Here is a 17,570-nt window from a genome sequence, read left to right as displayed (position 1 = left end):
AAGTAGGCGTGACCATAGGAACGAGATCCACCCTCTAGCTATCTGTAGCAGCAGCAGAAGACGGCGTGGCATGCCTTTCAGATAAGAAGTTGTGGTGGTTTGGTTTGCTTTCGCCGTTATCTGAAAAGAGGTGAATTATAAACACGAGCCAACGGGGAACAAACTTCAGGAGTTTTAGCTCGCCTCTTTTTTTTTTTTTTCCAGAGCCACCACCAGTCTTTTGGATTTCACTTCGAATATAGACCAGTATAGTATAAACATCTGACTCTACCTTCCACCTCCACCCTTGTCCGCCTTCTTTTGAAAGATATCTATATATATAGGAGGACCACCACCAATCAGGAACAAGTTGTTGTCGTTTCCGCTCACCCTCTTTTCTAAGCCAAGTTTTAGTTTTTGCTCATAGACATTCCTTATCTTTGAAACCAAAACCACCAATACACGGAACTCTCCTTCCACAGCTTCCCCTCCCCCCCCTAGCCCTTTGCCTTAGCCACCCACAGACCAGAAGATAAAGCAAAAGGATGGGCTCATTTGGCTATAATGCCAACTCGATCGAAGGCGACGTCTACATTCAAAGATTGGCATCGTACATTAAGAAAAACGAAGAAGCACTAGCTAACGGCTTGCTTTGCTTCAGCAAGAACCCAAGCAAACAGCACCCCGTCGCCATCAAGCCGCTCCGACTTACATTCACCATCCACCATCTATATTTCTTGCTAGACAAGATTGAACAGCTGAGCCTCGACGTTGACGTGGGGCCGTTGAACATCAAGCTTGACATCAACCCCAACCATGAACCGACGTTTATATCGTTTATGGCGAATAACGCGCGGGCTTCAAAGCATTTCGATAGCGATACCAGAAGTATCACGTCGATCAACTCCATGAAATCCATGGTGTCGAGCGCTTCCGTCTATTGGAGATCGTTTGCCTTGAGCAAAGACCCCAACATCATCAAGAAGGACTTGAAGTATTTATATTCGTCATTCACCAAGATCCCCTGTTTGATCCTCACGCCAAAGACCAAAGTCAATAGCATCATTGCATACGAGGAGTATCCCTGCGATACCTCGGTTCCCATTAAGATTTTCAAAAATTTGCAAGTTTTAGAATTGGTAGAATATGAGCCAAATGAGATTTTTGGCTGGCATGTCTTGAGTGACCAGCTACGCATTTTGATTATTAGGAAGAGCAAGATTAACGATATGGCGCAAGTGTTGTTTACATTGGTTCTAGAGGACGAAAATGGCCGCTCGAGCTTTAATTCAACTCCTGGCCCAAATAAACAAAAAGCAATCACTACTACTACTACTACTAATACGACGACAGCAAGTACCACCGCCAGCACCACCACCACCACAACAATAAATCATGAACACAATGGAGATTTACCCATGGGGCTTTCTGAAAGCAATGACATCTTCAAGAGAAAGAAAAGCATCGCTACAAACTCATCAACGGGAGCCGGCTCCAGTTGCGACACAAACAAAACCTATAGCTCACTAGCCGACCAAAAATGGTGTATGCTCAAACAATTGACCATCTCGGAAACGTCCATATCACGGATCCCGGCATACAATTTCAAACCATTGGTCAACTTGGTGAAATTGAACTTATCGGGTAACTTGCTCGACGAGATACCCGAGGGGCTCGACCAGTTGACTAACGTCAAGTACCTCAATTTTGCAGACAATTACATCACAAGCTTGAAAAACTTGCCGTCAGACTTGAAGAATCTCCTCACTTTGAACTTGAACAACAACAAGATCACCAATTTAGAAGGACTAGAAAACTTGGCATCCCTAGAAAAGATTGATTTGAGAAGAAACCAACTCCCCGATTTGCAAGCGCTCAAACCAGTAATTACGCTATTCAAGAACAAGCCCGGCAAATTCAACAACATCTATTTATCCAATAACAAATTGGGCAAAAATTATAGAATCGAAATGTTCAATTTGTTCAACGGAGTACAGTACAAGAACAACGTTAAAATCGACGACTCCAGACCGGGCTATTTCGAAAAAGCCAGCCTCTTGGATCAAGCAGCAGCAACGAAGCTCTTGCAAGTGTTTTACAAATGCAGCCACAAGCGCGAAAATTCAGAACTGACCTTGGCTAATGACGAAGAAATTGCTACTGCCGCGCCAACATTGGTAACCAACAGTCCCATCCCCGCCATCAACGAAGATGGAATCGAAATCGTTGCATCTCTAAAAGAGCTCAAAGTTGATCCTGTCCACGCCGAGCCCTGCCCCCTCCCACCATCACGCCAACCTTCTCCTGCACTCAATAAAAAGACCAAAAAATATGAATTGTCGCGATCCATATCCACCACAGCTCCATTGGCACTATTGACACAGCCGAGCTCGCCACTATGCGCCAACTTTAACGTGGCCAATAAACCAGACGCACCGTCTGCTTTGAAGCCGGTTGTCACCTTGAACTCCTCGACAAGCTCAATAAGCCAACCGAGCGCCTTACAACGATCGTCGACAATCATGGATTTGGAAAACCAAAACCCGGCTCCAAACATCGTCACCCCAGTGCAGGTCACTGCCCGAATGAGCACCTAGCATCAAAAAAAAAACCCCCCAAAAAGAATCAGAAAGAAAGGACCATGGCAAAACTATCCGACTACATTCCTCAGCAGTGATTGTTCACTTGAACCAGATAGAAAACAAAAGTCCCATTTTCAACAAAAATTGTGGTTGTCAAAAATTGTCTTCTTTTATTTTTTGTTTTGTATTTTTGGTTGCCAAAAATATTTATGTAAATCTATTTATGCTGTAAAAAACAACCACCCAGACAACCAAACCACCACATTCAAGCAATCCACCAGTTGAACGATAGTTGTTACAGAACATTACGATGTATTTATTCCATCTAATACATGCCCTTCTATTCGTTGTCCCGGTGATTATATCGGATCAAAATGTAAGCTTCACCATCAGGTCAGATTTTGCTCCGTCGCCTCGATTAACCAGCGAAGGTCTCGACGATCACGTCTTTAGAGAGAAACGGTCAAAACACGCGGAAGCCCCCTTGTTCAAAGTTGAAGACCAAGATGACCAATTCATCTCGGAGGCCTACTATCCCTGTCGTATGTATCACCAAACCCACTGCAACTTTCAATTTTTTCCCCCCTAAATTTTCAACATTCAAGCTAACATAATTTCCATCTTCTTTTTATTTTATTTCCTTATAGCTCTTGGAGGTAGGATTGAATGTGTATGGCAGCAAGCGTTCGCCAAGGCAAGAAAGATTGTCGACAAGATGTCCATTACCGAGAAAGTCAACCTCACTACGGGGGTCGGGTGGGGGTCAGGGCCCTGTGTGGGCAACACCGGCTCAGTGCCCAGGTTAGGTATCCCCAATTTGTGTTTGCAGGATGGTCCCAACGGGGTGAGATTCACAGATTTTGTAACTCATTTCCCCAGCGGGCTAGCCGCGGGGTGCACGTTCAACAAGGGTTTGATTTACTTACGGGGCAAGGCCATTGGCAGAGAACATCGGAAAAAGGGCGTTCACATTGCATTGGGGCCCGTGATTGGACCCATTGGTTTGAAAGCTCAAGGCGGCCGCAACTGGGAAAGCTTTGGCGCAGATCCGTATTTGCAAGGCGTATGCGGCGCCGCCACCGTCGAAGGGATGCAAGATGAAGGGGTGATAGCCACGGTGCGGCACTTGATTGGCAACGAACAGGAGCATTTTCGTCAAGTTGGCGAATGGGACGAAAATGGATGGGATAAATTGGAAAAATCTCTAAGTTCAAACATTGGGGATCGCGCTATGCATGAAGTTTATCTTTGGCCCTTTGCCAATGTTATCCGTGCTGGTGCCGGTGGCATCATGTGCGGATACAACTCGGTTAACACCACCAATTGTTGCGAAAACTCGTACTTGATGAACTACTTAATCAAAGAGGAGTTGGCGTTCCAAGGTTTCATAGTGAGTGATTGGGGTGCTCAACACTCGGGAGTCAATTCCGCGTTGGCTGGATTGGATATGACCATGCCCGGCGAAGTGTTTGATGATTGGCTCACGGGAAAATCGTTTTGGGGTCCCTTGTTAACCAGAGCCGTTTATAATAAAACCGTTAGTCAGCTGCGGTTGAATGACATGTGCATGAGAATCCTCGCCCCCTTTTTCGCAATCGATGGTTGCAATTTACCCACCGAGGACGACACCCCCAATTTTAGCTCATGGACCCATCACACGTATGGCCAAGAGCTTCCATACCAACATTATGGTCCCATTGTTCAAAAAAACTGGCACATTGACGCTAGATCCGAGTTTAGCGATAACACCGCGTTGACCGTTGCCCGCGAGTCGATTGTCTTGTTGAAAAACAGCGATAAGCACTTGCCCATTGACAAGTCCGATGGGGTCAGAAGAATCTTGATTGCGGGACAAGGCGCGGGGATTGACCCCGACGGATTCAATTGCAAAGACCAGCGATGTTGCGGAGGCGTCTTGACGAGCGGGTGGGGGTCTGCTGCTGTCAATAATCCGACGGTGGTGACCCCCTATGAGGCAATTGCCAAAAAATGCCGAGATCGAGGAATCGTGGCTGACTACTGCTCCAATAACTGGGACTTGGAAACAGTGGGTGACTTGGCAGACTATGCCGATTTATCAATCGTGTTTGTTAATGCCTTCTCGGGCGAAGGGTACATTTACGTTGACAACAACTTTGGAGACCGGAAAAACTTGTCTTTATGGCACAATGGAGATGAGTTGATTGAACAAGTCGCGTGCAAGTGCCACAAAACGGTGGTTGTGGTCACCTCTCCAGGACCAGTCAATATGGAGAAATGGATCGAACATGAGAATGTTGTTGGTGTCATATACGCTGCTCCGCTTGGCCAATTTGTAGGACAAGCGATTGCCGATGTCCTCTTTGGCGATACCAACCCATCCGGTAAGCTCCCGTTCACCATCGCTAGAAAGAAACAACATTACGTGGCCGTGATTGATGACTTGGGCGGCGAAGTTTGCCCCCAGGATAATTTCGACCGCGATATCTATATCGACTATCGCTTTTTCGACAAGCATAACATCAAGCCCAGATTTGAGTTTGGCTTTGGGTTATCCTATACTTTTTTCAAGGTCTCCCACCTTAAAATCACTGAAATTTGTCCTCCCTCCGAGTACCTTCCATATCCACTGGACTATTTGCCCATAGTCAAGATGCTTGAAGATGACGTTTGCGACCCCGAGGATGCCTTGTTCCCGCATGATGATTTCGACCCGTGTCCAGGTTACATCTACCCCTTCTTGTACAATGACAATATCATGTCCGTGGATGACTACGACAATGACGAGCAAGGCAAATACGACTACCCTTGTGGATACGATCCAGACCAAGCTTCATGCCCTTCACTCAACTCGGGTGGATTAGGAGGAAACCCGGCCTTGTGGGAAGTGTTGTACGAAGTGAGTGCTGAAGTGAGCAACGAAGGGAAAGTCAAAGGCGGTTATGTTTGTCAACTATACATCGAACTACCAAGCACCATCTTGCCCTCTCCACCAAAGATATTACGTGGATTTGAAAAAGTGTTTTTGGAACCGGGTAAAAGTTGCAAAATCTATTTCAACATCTTGCATAGAGATTTGAGTATATGGGATCCCGAGTCTCAGCAGTGGATCATACAAACTGGTACATACAAGATCTATTTGGCTTCGAGCAGTAGGAAAGTTGAGCTATGCGGTGAGATTGATATCGGATGCTGATAAATTTGAACGTGGATGGATGTAGCTAGTAATGAAGAAATCCAGAATGCGAAAAATGAAAAAACATAAAATTGATGAGCTCAATGAAGGGGGATTTTGGCTAGATACCCAATAAGTGCAACCGTATGTGTAAATTGTATTATTATTGAAAAAAAACAAAAAAAAGCAAAAAAAAAAAAAGTAAAGTAATCCATCTTCTTTCATTGGCTATACAATATAACTTTGAACTACACTTGTTGGAGATGACAATAGCCATTGATATGAACAATTCACTTCTCCTGGACAGTCCGGAAGTCAAAAAATGGTGAAGTGCTGCCCCCTTTGTTTTTTGTTTGGTTTTGTATTTCTGCGAGAAACACCCTAATGCTAACGCTAACGATAACAAATCTTCACCATCTCCTGCTACGGCTCCAACCCCCTAAACCCACCGTATCTGGGGATGACCCTTGTACAGATTGCTCGAGGGGGGGGGGTTAATCTGTCGTTATCAAGCACGTAAAGGATAGACTCGGGTGGAACCAACAATAGCGGTTTATTTCTGTTAGTGTCGAGACGTAGGACGAGAGTTGTAGGATGGTGTATTTCAGAGAATGGTACCCCCAATTGCTTGATGAAGGAGGAATTGATAAGAGGCTGCTTCGTGATCCCAAACCGCCACACTTTTTACGCTAAAGGTCGGAATTCGATGCAGTGGGTTGACACCAGATGGTAAGAAATTATGAACGCCAGCCTAAACCCCTAGGATCGTCTAGCAAAGGGGGATTTTTTTCGTGTCTCAATCCATCTCAGACTCAGGCTCAAGTTTGAGTTGCTTCGATCTCGAGAACGAAGCAGAGATAACTCCGATCCACTTTGTTTGACTACAGCACAATACAAAAAAAAAGCTGTTTGCCTAGGTAAAAACCGGAGAGATTTCATCTTCGTCATCACATGGTGAACAACCGACCATCGATGTGCCCCCCAGCTAGGTGAGAAAAAAAAAAGCTGCTTGGCGGTTTCTTATCTCTTCGTGCAACACATGCAACACCTACAGCATCATCTGCAGCATCTGCAGCACCCATCTTTCCCAAAACGGAAACAATGCGCTTCTCAACCGCCCATTTGCGCCGAGAAAAAAGAAACGAAAAAATATCGAAGGGGATAATCCGTAAAACGGCATTTGATTCCGGGAAACGTGTGGAACCACTGAGGTTCCAGCAAATAAAAAAAAAAAAAGGAACCAACACGGGATTCAATGCAGGTATCGAACCTGTGACCCGATCTGTCAAAACTGATATACACACAGACACAAACATACAGATGTATATATATACGTGAAGGGGAATATTTATCTATTTCGACGATTTGGAGACAGAGTTTCAAGAAGGTTGAAGAGTTGCTATTAGATTAATTATATTTCCCAAATGTAAAGCCACGATCCACAGCCAATTAGCTACACCAAGCTTCGGCTCAGGAACAGGGAAAATTATGGCTTATACTCATCACCATGAAGAAATAAAAAAATCTTTCTTTTGTGTTGTTGTAGGAGGGTAAAGGAACGTGTAGAGTGACAAGTAAGAGGAAAAGGCAGGACGTTGTGAGACCTTCTGCATGACAATAACTCCTTCTTTGTGGGATCCACCACCACTCAGCGAGAGCTTCAAATAGGGAGAGCTCTGCGGATATCAAAAAGTACTTGATTTAACGTCCTTTTTTCTCTCTTGATGCCAAAAACTAGAGGGGGGGGGGCATCAAAACTCCTGTCCGCGTTCACCTCTGCTTTTAAACTTTTGGTATACCCTCCAACTTGTGCTTATCTTTCCATTTTTTAGTCTCTGATATCCCGATATCTCTTTATCCAGCTGCCGCTTAGACACTTGCGTGTTATTGTCTTTGTCGTTGTCTTTGTCTTTGGAGCCACAGCCCGGGCCCCTCTCTACGATCCACGAACAATTCCCCTATTCTCCACCCATCCCCATAGCTCAGTTCCACATCCGCATTGTCTGATATCTGCCTGTTTCATCTCCCCTTTGTACAATCCCGATTTCAGGAGCACCAGCAGCAGCAGCAGAAACAGCAAGAAAAGTGGCTTTACCACATGGGCCAAGGGGGGGACGGGTGTCGCTGTTTGGCTTGGGCTATATGCAAAACAACTACACGTTGTGCTCTTATTGTCTTTCAACACCAACAATCACCACCACAGCTACTACCACTACTGACGTGGCACTCTATAACTAATAGAGTTAAAGACAACAAGAGAGCCATCGACGGTCTAACTTATTGTTGAAAAACTTTTTCTTTTTTTATTTCCAACTATGCGGTAAAAAGATAAAAAGACAAAAGACAAAAGACAAAAAACTCACGAAACGCCGCGGCCAGTCGCATTTCGCAAACCTCTCTCCCTCGTGGTACCTTGTGTCGAAAAGAGCTCACACTGTTCAACGGTCGAGGGGCACGACAAGGACCCACGCAAAGAGAGCGGAAAGGGCTGAACCTATTTTGTTTTTCTTCCTTTTTTTTCTTTAATTTAGATCAGGAAAAGCCGGACGTTTTACCTACCCACCGGCTAGATCTAGACCCTGCCAACGTGCGGACCTTGCCCTCTGGTGTCTCTTAAATGTGCACTTTTTTGTCAGCTACATGACGTGGGATTCGGTGATTGTTTCTTAAAAAGAAAAAGAAATCGCCATAAGGTTTAGATACCCAATAGGACTAAACAACGCAGTCTTTGTCATGGCAGTTCCCAGATCCTTCGCAACTTCCACTTTTTTTATTAATCTTCTCATTTTTTTTTTTTATTTTCAGTTTAGTGCTTTTCCATGGTAGGACATTGCCATGTAGACAGATAAATGCAAGAAACAATAGAACCAACCACTCAAAGTTAGTATGTAGATTGGCAATTAACCAAACGTGAACAAGTAAAAATTAACATAACCAAACAACGCCAGTTATTTCATGGGCTCCCCTTCATGCTGCGAACCACAACACATCGGAAGAATTCTAGACTTGCTATGCCGGGGATTTTTTTTTTGACATCTGCATTCCATAAAACTGCTGCTGCTGCTGCTCCTGCTGCTGCTCCTGCTTCTTCCGATTGCAAAAAGTCAAGGGAAAAACCTTTTGATGTGTATTTCTCCGTCCGATGGGTGCAGTTTCTACAATGTAGGACGCAGTAGCTGTAGGGCGCAGAAATATGGAGTGAGATCCTTAAAATTCCAAGCCCCGATTCCACTCCGAGTTGTCCCCAGGGGGGTAAGCAATTGTGGAACAACGCAAATCAAACCTGCTCACTTCAAGCTCACTTCAAGTTGAATTCACTCAAGGGATGAACCAAAAAATTTTTGTTGCTCAAGATGAAGGAGATAAGAGGTCCTGCCCTCCCAATACCAAACGGGGGGTTGGCTTTGTGTAACCAACGCATTAGCGCTAACATTGTGGAATAAATTTTGCAACAATAAAAACCTGACTCAGCTCCTGCTCTAAAGCGACTCTTCTATACCCAGTCTATTGTCCGAGCTGCTTGAATGGCAGATGGAAGCCACAGCCATAATTCTTCAAGCCTCGATTTTGTTAAGTTTTTTGGAGACAGCAGACCCAATTCAACTCCTTCAAGTACGCAAAAGTTGACCACTTTTTATCCGCGTGGCACCACCACCACCACCTCCTTCCACCTCAGTAATCTAAACAAAACGTTTCCTTCTCTGTCAAAAACGTCATTGACACCAAAGTTAAAACAGAAACGTCCTCGTGTCGTGGTGCAATGACAGAACCCACATACCTAACAACGATTATCATTAAAATACTAAACCTTTTTTTTCCTTATCTTGAAACAAAAAAAAAAGATAAACGGCGACTGAATGTTAGATGCATAACCCTTATTTGCTCAGCTATTGTCGAAGGGAATTCGATTCACTTCCCTTGGTTTATCTTCCGCCACATGCCAAGTCGTTTCCCATCAATTTTTTTTTTCCTTGGACGACGTGAGGAAAACTCCCGTGGTTTCTGCGAGAGCGAAGGTGCCCCCTTCCTCCATGTAGTAAATGGCAAGTGAATTACCTTTTGTGCAACGGCATATATTGAACTGATGGAAAGTTTTTGTTGACTGCCGCTCCGGTTTTGTTTTCTTCGATGGAGTATGATAGAAATTGCGTATCTGGAAACTATGCAAAAACCATCTCGGGGATTTAAATTATCCCGTTTATGCCTCTGACCTTGAGCGACCTTGTATGGCGTTTCCAATTCACAAACACCATGTGAAAAAATCCCTTGTCCTGTTTTCAATGGACATTTTTGTTGATTTCCAACACTCTACAAAAAGATAGGAAACCTTGGCCTATGGATTCACCGTTGGAACAATGCTATTCTCTAACCAGGACACAAAATGTCCTAAAAATCATCATGAAAACACCCAATCAACCTGCCCTGCGTGTCTATCGGTTTTGTTTCTCCTGTCAACTGACCAAAATTAGTTATCTCGCTTTGCAGCTGTCACAAAAAAAAATCCCAATAACTTTTACTCATAACGAACAAGGTAAGTTGGACAGCTACAACCAGTTGGTGTTATGGCAGGGTACTAGTTCTTTTGTAATTACGCAAATTACATATCGGTTTTCAACGTTGATGCCGCAACTAACTCTCAACTGTCCTAGATTTTTTTCATTGTTCTCTTTTTGCAGCTTTCCGGAATCACCCATCAGTTTCTTTCTCCTATAACCTTCATTTTGCAATTATCAACAAATGTCCCTAAGGTCCACACCCCCCTGAATGAGATCTATCCCAAGCCCACTTGTACAATATAAGTATGAGATAAATTGTAGCAATTATTTCAAGATGAATTTTCCGGTCAAAGCCTCCAGATCCAAAGCCACTTACTGTCGCTTCGTAAAAATAAAAGAACTAGATAGGAGGAAATTCAACATGGCTACCAGCAATAACAACAACAACAACAACAGGAATAACAGTACGTGGACTGCTGAGACTTCCTATGAAGAGAATATGGCCGATGGTGGCAAGAAATACATCAGGAATGACAGCACGGCTAGTGCAAAAACTGTTTTTGAATATGACAACAACAAAAGGCAAGTCAAGTTTGATGGTAATGAAAAATATGGTGAATCACAAGGTGTAACATGGCAAGTCAACACCGTTCCAACTACCCCTTCTGAAAGTATCGAAGCTGATCCCGCAAACGAAAAAGGTGTCGAACCAAAAGCTTTGGCTGATAAACTAGGCGATGCTCATTTCAATCAGTTACCTGCTATTCAAATCGTCATCATTTTGCTAGCCTTGTCGTTGGCCAGTTTTGTAAGTTTTGCTGATCAAACTGGTATAACTGTTGGTTTAACTGAAATCGCACAAGATTTAAACGCACAGCAAACCATTAATTGGGCCGGGTCTGCCTCCCTTTTGGCAAACACAGTGTGCCAAGTGTTGTTTGGAAGATTATCCGACATCTTTGGCAGAAAAAACGTCATCATGACCTGTCTCATGATTTTATGTATTGGAGACATTGCTTGCTCCGTGGCCAGAAACGGTGTTGAGTTTTACGTCTTTAGAGCCTTGGCCGGTATTGGCAACGGTGGTGTTTCTTCGTTGAGTATGGTTATCTTAAGTGATATCGTCTCGTTGAGGGACAGAGGAAAATTTCAAGGCATATTGGGTTCTAGTGTCGGTATCGGTAATGCGGTGGGTCCATTCATCATGTCAGGGTTCATCAAGCAATCGAGCTGGAGAAGCTATTACTATTTCTTGGCTCCGCTCGCCTTTTGCACAAACGTGGTCTTGTTTTTCACTCTTCGAAACAACAAAAAATTGGACAATGTGATTTCCAGGAGTGAAAAATTCAAGAGCATCGACTATTGTGGTATACTCACGGCAGCAATCAGTTTAACGTTGATCTTGGTGCCATTGAACGGAGGAGGCTCGACATATGCTTGGAACAGTCCCATTGTCATTGCCTTGTTCACCATTGGTGGCTTCTTCATGTTGGTGTTTTTCTTTGTTGAAGTCAAAATTGCCAAATTGCCCATGATTCCCATGCGATTGTTTAAAAGCGTTTCCCTTTGCTTGATCTATACGGCGACTTTTTGCTTTGGTGCCGCCTATTTCAGTTTCACTTACTACTTGCCATACTATTTCCAAATAGTCAAGGGCAAAGATGAAATGCACACCTCAATCTTTGTCTTGCCCTTGGTCTTGTGCCAAGCCGGCTTTTCCGTCGTGGCAGGCCAATTGATCACTTACTTTGGCCGCTATTTCTGGGTAGTCCTTACTGGCTACAGTTTGTGGTGTCTCGGGTGCTGTCTCTTGGTCTTGTGGAACGAGACCATTTCCGATGGATTAAACGTTCTCATTTTGTTGATCATGGGTACTGGAGTTGGTTTCTCTTTCCAGCCATCAATGGTTGCAGTTCAGGCCAATTGCAAAAAGGCAGAAAGAGCCGTAGCTATTTCCACCAGAAATGTCATTAGATCATTAGGTGGATGTGTCGGCATTGCCGTGGGCTCAACCATCGTTAGTAACTCCGTCCTCGGTGCACTCAAGACGCTGAAGGCAAAGTCAGCATTGACTCCCGAGCTCATTGAACACATTAAAACCCACATTTATAACAAAATTGACACATCAGCGTTGACAGGTGCAGAAACCGAGGAGGTTAGATCAATCTACACTCAGGCATTGAGAAACTATTATTATTTCTTGATCCCGTTGATGGCCATTGCAGTCATCACTTCTTTATTCATCAAGGACAACGGATTAGCTGGTTCGGATGAGAAAGTGCCTGACAAGAAAAGACCAGATCTTGAATCCTCAGCCAGTTCAATGACTCTTAAAAACTGATTACTGCTTGGGGAAACCAAAAAAAAAAAACCAAAAAAATTAAAAATAAGGCAAAATATTAGTAGGGAGTTTGAATCAACAAGATTCGGGAAATCATTTGTTTGATTTGAACTTTGGGTGGACATTTATAGATTTGTGCAAGAAATTATGGGATTTCTAGCTTTTTGGAGGTGAAGTGGGGAGCAACAACAAGACTGTGGATACAGCAATTTATAGACACATTTTGGGATAAATAGATATAATAACTAGGAGCCTGGTTGATCCACGAGTTGATAAATGGATTCTCTTTCCTGAAAAGAAGCGTCCTTGTTGGCCAGCTCGTAAAAGTTGGGAAAGGGATACGTTGAGTCAGTAGATATGGTGCTGCAAAAGTCTTTCCAAAGTTGTGTTGGAGTCGCCCACCGGTTGTTCAATGTCGCGTTTAGACATGACGCAACACGACAAAGCGAGCCGCACACACTACCCGATTAGGAATCCAGGTAAACCCAAAAAAGATATCAAATTTTGGAGCAACGCGCTCTCTCAAAAATAAACACACCAAGACCAACCCACCCAACTGGTAAGATTCATCCCTATCAACTTGGAGCATCTTTTCGCCCAGCGAAAGTGGGAAATCTAGTGTATATTCATTGACAATTGTTTTGAAAAAAGTGAAAACAAAATACAGATTTCCGAGAAGTTAATATGTCAGATCTATTGGACAGATTTAAAGATTCAAGAAGGTCGGCGACTTTTCGAGAGCCCATTTCATCCTTGTATCCTCGGATATCGGGCTTCGATAGGGAAACAGCCACCACCAACGTTCGACGAGGCCGAGAAGCAGACACTGAGCTCTCCCCCGTAAGGCGAAACGGAGTGAGATTTGCTGATGCAGTTCCCGAGTTGGAACCGACCAATTGGAGGAAGAAATACGGCGAGTATACCCGCAGTCCAAAACATGAACTAGAAACAGCGCCAAGGTCCGCGAGCACTAGAGACGAAACCAGCTTTGCTGCTAGAATGAGAAAATACGAGGACTTGGGGATAGCAGGAGGAGATGGCAGTAGCAACACCACCAACAAGTACACCTCACGAAGAAGAAATTCACCGCTGAAATTCCAACTGAAACAGTCTCGTTCTTCTTTACTCGACTCCACAACAAGACCGCTGAAAGAAATAGACTCCAGGCTGAGATTATCGTTGCTAAGAAGAGCATCAAGCTTGAAGGATCTGCCCGTTTCAATTGACCGTTACCGAATATCAAAACCCCCGCACAAGAGTCTGCCTTCGGATAGCAAAAACGGTCTCCTATCCAAAATCTTTAATTTCTTCCAAGGAAACGAGGATGAGGAAGAGGATGAAAACGAGCGAGAAGCAGAAGTAGAGGGTAACAACTTGCGAAGATACACCAGGACTGTTGCAGATGAAGCAGATGATTATGACTATGATGACTTTTCCCATTCAACAAGGAAAGCTCGTACTTTGCGATTGAAAAACCGATACGATGAAGATCTTGATGAAGTAGACGCTGCGATTTCCCGGTCCAAGCAGTTGGAAAGAGTAGAGACGGAAAAACAGCAATTGGAGAAGAAATACCGAGATTTGCAAAGAGAATATAAAGCTGTTGCTGACCAAGTTGAGGATGAACGGCAAGAAAAGACAAAACTAGCTTTGGAGCACAAAAGAGTCACTCAAACTTATGAAGCCCGAATCGAGGAATACAAAGCCAAGATCATTCGCTACGAAGAGCAAATAACTGAGCTCGAAAATGAGCTATTCAACAAAAACGTGCAATTGGACAAGTTTACTTCGCAAAGCGAGCGCAAGTTTAAGCAACAAGTATCTCAAATAGAAGAAGAATACGAAACTAAAGCTCGGGCCACTAAATTAGAACACGAGAAGGAAGTAAATGAACTTCGGGATTTCTTCACCAAGCAAGTTGAAGGTGCAAAACAGAGGAACCACGAGCTAGAAGCAAAACTCGAATCCATGGACAAACAACTCTTTGACACCGGTTTTGAACTCAAACAGTTTCAAAGAGACCTCCAGCACCTAACGGAAAAGAACAGCTCGATCCAATTGGAAATTTCTTTGAGAGAACGGTTCCGACAGGCAAGGACGTCGCAACTGGACTTGAACCACTTGTATGCGAAATCAAGCCACATTGAAAATGAAATTGCTAAATTAGAGAAAAGAAACCACAGCAGTGGGAAGCAACAACAACTCAGTGCCAAAGATTACCAAAAGACCCAGACAAACATCGACAAGACAGTGTCGCATTTGAACGAAATGATAGACAACCTAGAGTTTGACGGCCTTGCAGACTGCGAGGCTTATTGCAGCAATGTCGATGAGTTCTTGTCGAACAAAGTCTTGGAAGTGGAAAACTTGATTCTGAACTTGCAATTGAGCACGCACAGAGACAACACACAAGTCATATTGACGGAGTATCTCCATTTGCAAAGGTTGCTTGAACTCTGCCTCAAAGTGCTCAACGTCAAACAACTCGTGTCAAATTGCAAAATCTTGAAAGAGTTTAGTAACAACCCGGCTATTGACGTCAAGAGCATCTACACGCAGGTCAAAGCAGAGATTTTGTAAAATTCTCATTCACGTTGTATTAGTTTCTAGATATGCAGTTAGTTTATACGCTAAACAAGACCATTTCAAGGCTGGTGCCTTGAGCTACGACGTTATGGATCAAGCTTATCTCTCTCTTCTTTACCAGCTATTCATGTCCCCTATCCCGGGGGCGGGTCTGGGTGGGCGAGGGCAGTTACCGATAAAACGCATTCTTTATTTTTTTTTTCCTTCGGGAACGCGTCCTGCAATGGCATAATACATCGAGGCATTAAAAACACTTACCACCGCCAAAGTCGTCGCCATTCAAGAGCAAGAAGCAACATGATAAATACCCAGACAAGGACGTCGTTGCCCATCAAACTCCAGCCGTCGAATCTCCGACCGGTAGTGTTTCGGACTCTCACCAAGAAACACGGCCTCAATGTCAACTCCGAAGCACTTGCGGTGCTAACCGAGACCATTAGTCGCAAGTTTGGATTCGATTGGAAAAGCATCCAGACGCAGCAGTTTCTCGAGGAAATAGCCAAGATTTGGAAGTTGCAGGACCGGGGGATCTTTATTGACGCGGCAGGGTTGAAGAAAGTTTTAAAAAAGATTACCACGAAAGAAGACGCTTCTCGAGATCAAGCTCAAAATCAAGGTCAAGGTCAGAAAGCGGGCAGATCAGACACGTTAGTTGACGATGTAGTCATGGACGATGCTGACGAAATCCAGATCCAATGGCAAGACTATTTCAAGGTCATTTCACCCAACGAGCAGCCGATAAGCAGGTTCGATAGGGTGAGAAAGCAGTTTGCGGTTACCTTGAGAAACGAGAGAAAAGACAAAAAGAACAAGACGCCACTTCTTTCTAGACTAAGTGGAAATCTCAAGGCGTGTGTTGAGTCCAAGAACAACCAGTATCATTTAATCATGGATAGATTATCCAGGAACGACAATTTCCAAAAATTGTCAATGACAAGCATATCCAACTTGAGCTCGCTTTCTAAAGATGGCGCGTTGCTCAATAACGAAATAACGTTGATTAAAAACGTCCTTGGTCGCGACGGTCAGAAATTCCTCTTGTTTGGATTGTTGTCGAAAAACACCAGCGGCGAGTTTATTCTAGAGGACTCAACGGACTACATCGAGTTGAATTTTGCGCAAGCTTTGAAAAACCAAAGTTCGTATTACTGCACGGGGATGTTTTGTCTAGTTGAAGGGATATACTCTGCCCTGGGGGGAAACTCAAACCAGGACCAGAATTATATTGGCGGTTTATTTTACGTGAGCAACATTGCTCACCCACCAGCGGAAAAGCGGGACAAGAGCTTGGAAGCTTACGGGCTTGTGGACTTTTTAGGCGTTCATCGCCAAACGGGGTTCCCGCTCTCGTCCCATGGCGATCGCGTAGCTAAAATCCCAAAACAGTACCGAAAGAAGTTGGTGCAAATGGAGAAATCGCTAACTAACCACAAAATCATCTTTTTGGGCAGTGAGTTGCATTTTGACTCCATTAAGGTGATGGAGGCATTGAAAAAGTTCTTGCACCGATTGGAAGTGTCTATAATTGAAGATGAGGGAAGAATGACCCCCTTGGCCTTGGTTTTAACGGGGTCTTTTACATCTCGACCTTTAGCTGCAACTACCACATCCGCCACCAAGATATCAAACTCGGAATTCTACAAGAGCAACTTTGACCAATTTGCAAATTTGTTGAGCAACTATCCGCAAGTGATCCTGACTTGCAAGATTGTGCTTGTTCCTGGAGATAATGACCCTTGGCAGTCTGCAAACTCGCTAGGCTCGTCGTGTTTGAACTCTTTCCCTCAAGCATCGATTCCGCGAGTGTTTGTCAATCGACTAGAGCGGCTTTTGCCCCGGGGTAATTTGGTTCTCGCGTGGAACCCCACGAGAATCAACTACCTCTCACAAGAGATTGTGATATTCAAAGACAACCTAATGAACAAGTTCAAGCGGAATGACATATTGTTCCCGCAGGATGCCGAGTTGCTCAAGGACCCCACCGATGAAATGAGCGGTAAGGAGAGAATCGACGCGTTGATCCAGCGCAAGGAAGAACACATGTCGAGCAAGCTCAAACAAGCACGGAAATTGATCAAGGCCATATTGGACCAGGGAACGTTGCAGCCGTTTGAGAAAAATTTAAAAGTGGTGGACTTGCAGTATGACTATTGCTTGAGGATCGAGCCCTCTCCCAACGTTATCGTCTTGAACGACGTTAGTTTTGATAACTTTGAAGTGACGTACCAAGGTTGTCGCGTGGTTAACATTGCCAGGGCCGTGCATGAAGGAAGCAGGAAGTTCAACTACATGGAGTACTTGCCAAGCTCAAAGAAGTTTGAGTTCAAAGAGTTGTATTTTTGAAATAACAGATTGAATAGCATCGTCTTGATTTTCGTACTGTAACTTGAATGAATCTCTGGTGGTAGCTTTTCTATCACCGTTTTACGCCG

At 44.1% G+C, this 17,570-nt stretch overlaps 5 protein-coding genes across 5 annotated transcripts; all 5 read left to right on the top strand. All coding sequences in view use genetic code 12, as the record gives it.

Annotated features, from left to right (window-relative positions):
• Positions 1–524: 524 nt before the first annotated feature.
• On the top strand, positions 525–2,576 carry LODBEIA_P19480 (uncharacterized protein; the record flags this gene model as incomplete). The annotated part of the gene is made up of 1 exon (XM_066971892.1): positions 525–2,576. One exon carries the CDS (start codon positions 525–527, stop codon positions 2,574–2,576), a length of 2,052 nt encoding a protein of 683 aa, XP_066828886.1.
• A 295-nt stretch (positions 2,577–2,871) lies between these two features.
• LODBEIA_P19470 (uncharacterized protein) lies at positions 2,872–5,736 on the top strand (the record flags this gene model as incomplete). Its single annotated transcript, XM_066971891.1, has 2 exons — positions 2,872–3,103; positions 3,296–5,736. 2 exons carry the CDS (start codon positions 2,872–2,874, stop codon positions 5,734–5,736), a joined length of 2,673 nt encoding a protein of 890 aa, XP_066828885.1.
• A 4,896-nt stretch (positions 5,737–10,632) lies between these two features.
• Positions 10,633–12,552, top strand: LODBEIA_P19460 (uncharacterized protein; the record flags this gene model as incomplete). The annotated part of the gene is made up of 1 exon (XM_066971890.1): positions 10,633–12,552. The coding sequence occupies one exon, from the start codon at positions 10,633–10,635 to the stop codon at positions 12,550–12,552; it is 1,920 nt and encodes a 639-aa protein (XP_066828884.1).
• A 684-nt stretch (positions 12,553–13,236) lies between these two features.
• Positions 13,237–15,132, top strand: LODBEIA_P19450 (uncharacterized protein; the record flags this gene model as incomplete). Its single annotated transcript, XM_066971889.1, has 1 exon — positions 13,237–15,132. The coding sequence occupies one exon, from the start codon at positions 13,237–13,239 to the stop codon at positions 15,130–15,132; it is 1,896 nt and encodes a 631-aa protein (XP_066828883.1).
• Positions 15,133–15,435: 303 nt separating this feature from the next.
• LODBEIA_P19440 (uncharacterized protein) lies at positions 15,436–17,481 on the top strand (the record flags this gene model as incomplete). Its single annotated transcript, XM_066971888.1, has 1 exon — positions 15,436–17,481. The coding sequence occupies one exon, from the start codon at positions 15,436–15,438 to the stop codon at positions 17,479–17,481; it is 2,046 nt and encodes a 681-aa protein (XP_066828882.1).
• Positions 17,482–17,570: the final 89 nt, after the last annotated feature.

The sequence above is a fragment of the Lodderomyces beijingensis genome, assembly GCF_963989305.1.
Source record: "Lodderomyces beijingensis strain CBS 14171 genome assembly, chromosome: 2".
In the NCBI taxonomy this organism is placed as follows: Eukaryota; Fungi; Ascomycota; class Pichiomycetes; order Serinales; family Debaryomycetaceae; genus Lodderomyces; species Lodderomyces beijingensis.
Note: the sequence above shows the minus strand (reverse complement) of the source record. Positions and strands in the feature narration are given on the sequence as shown.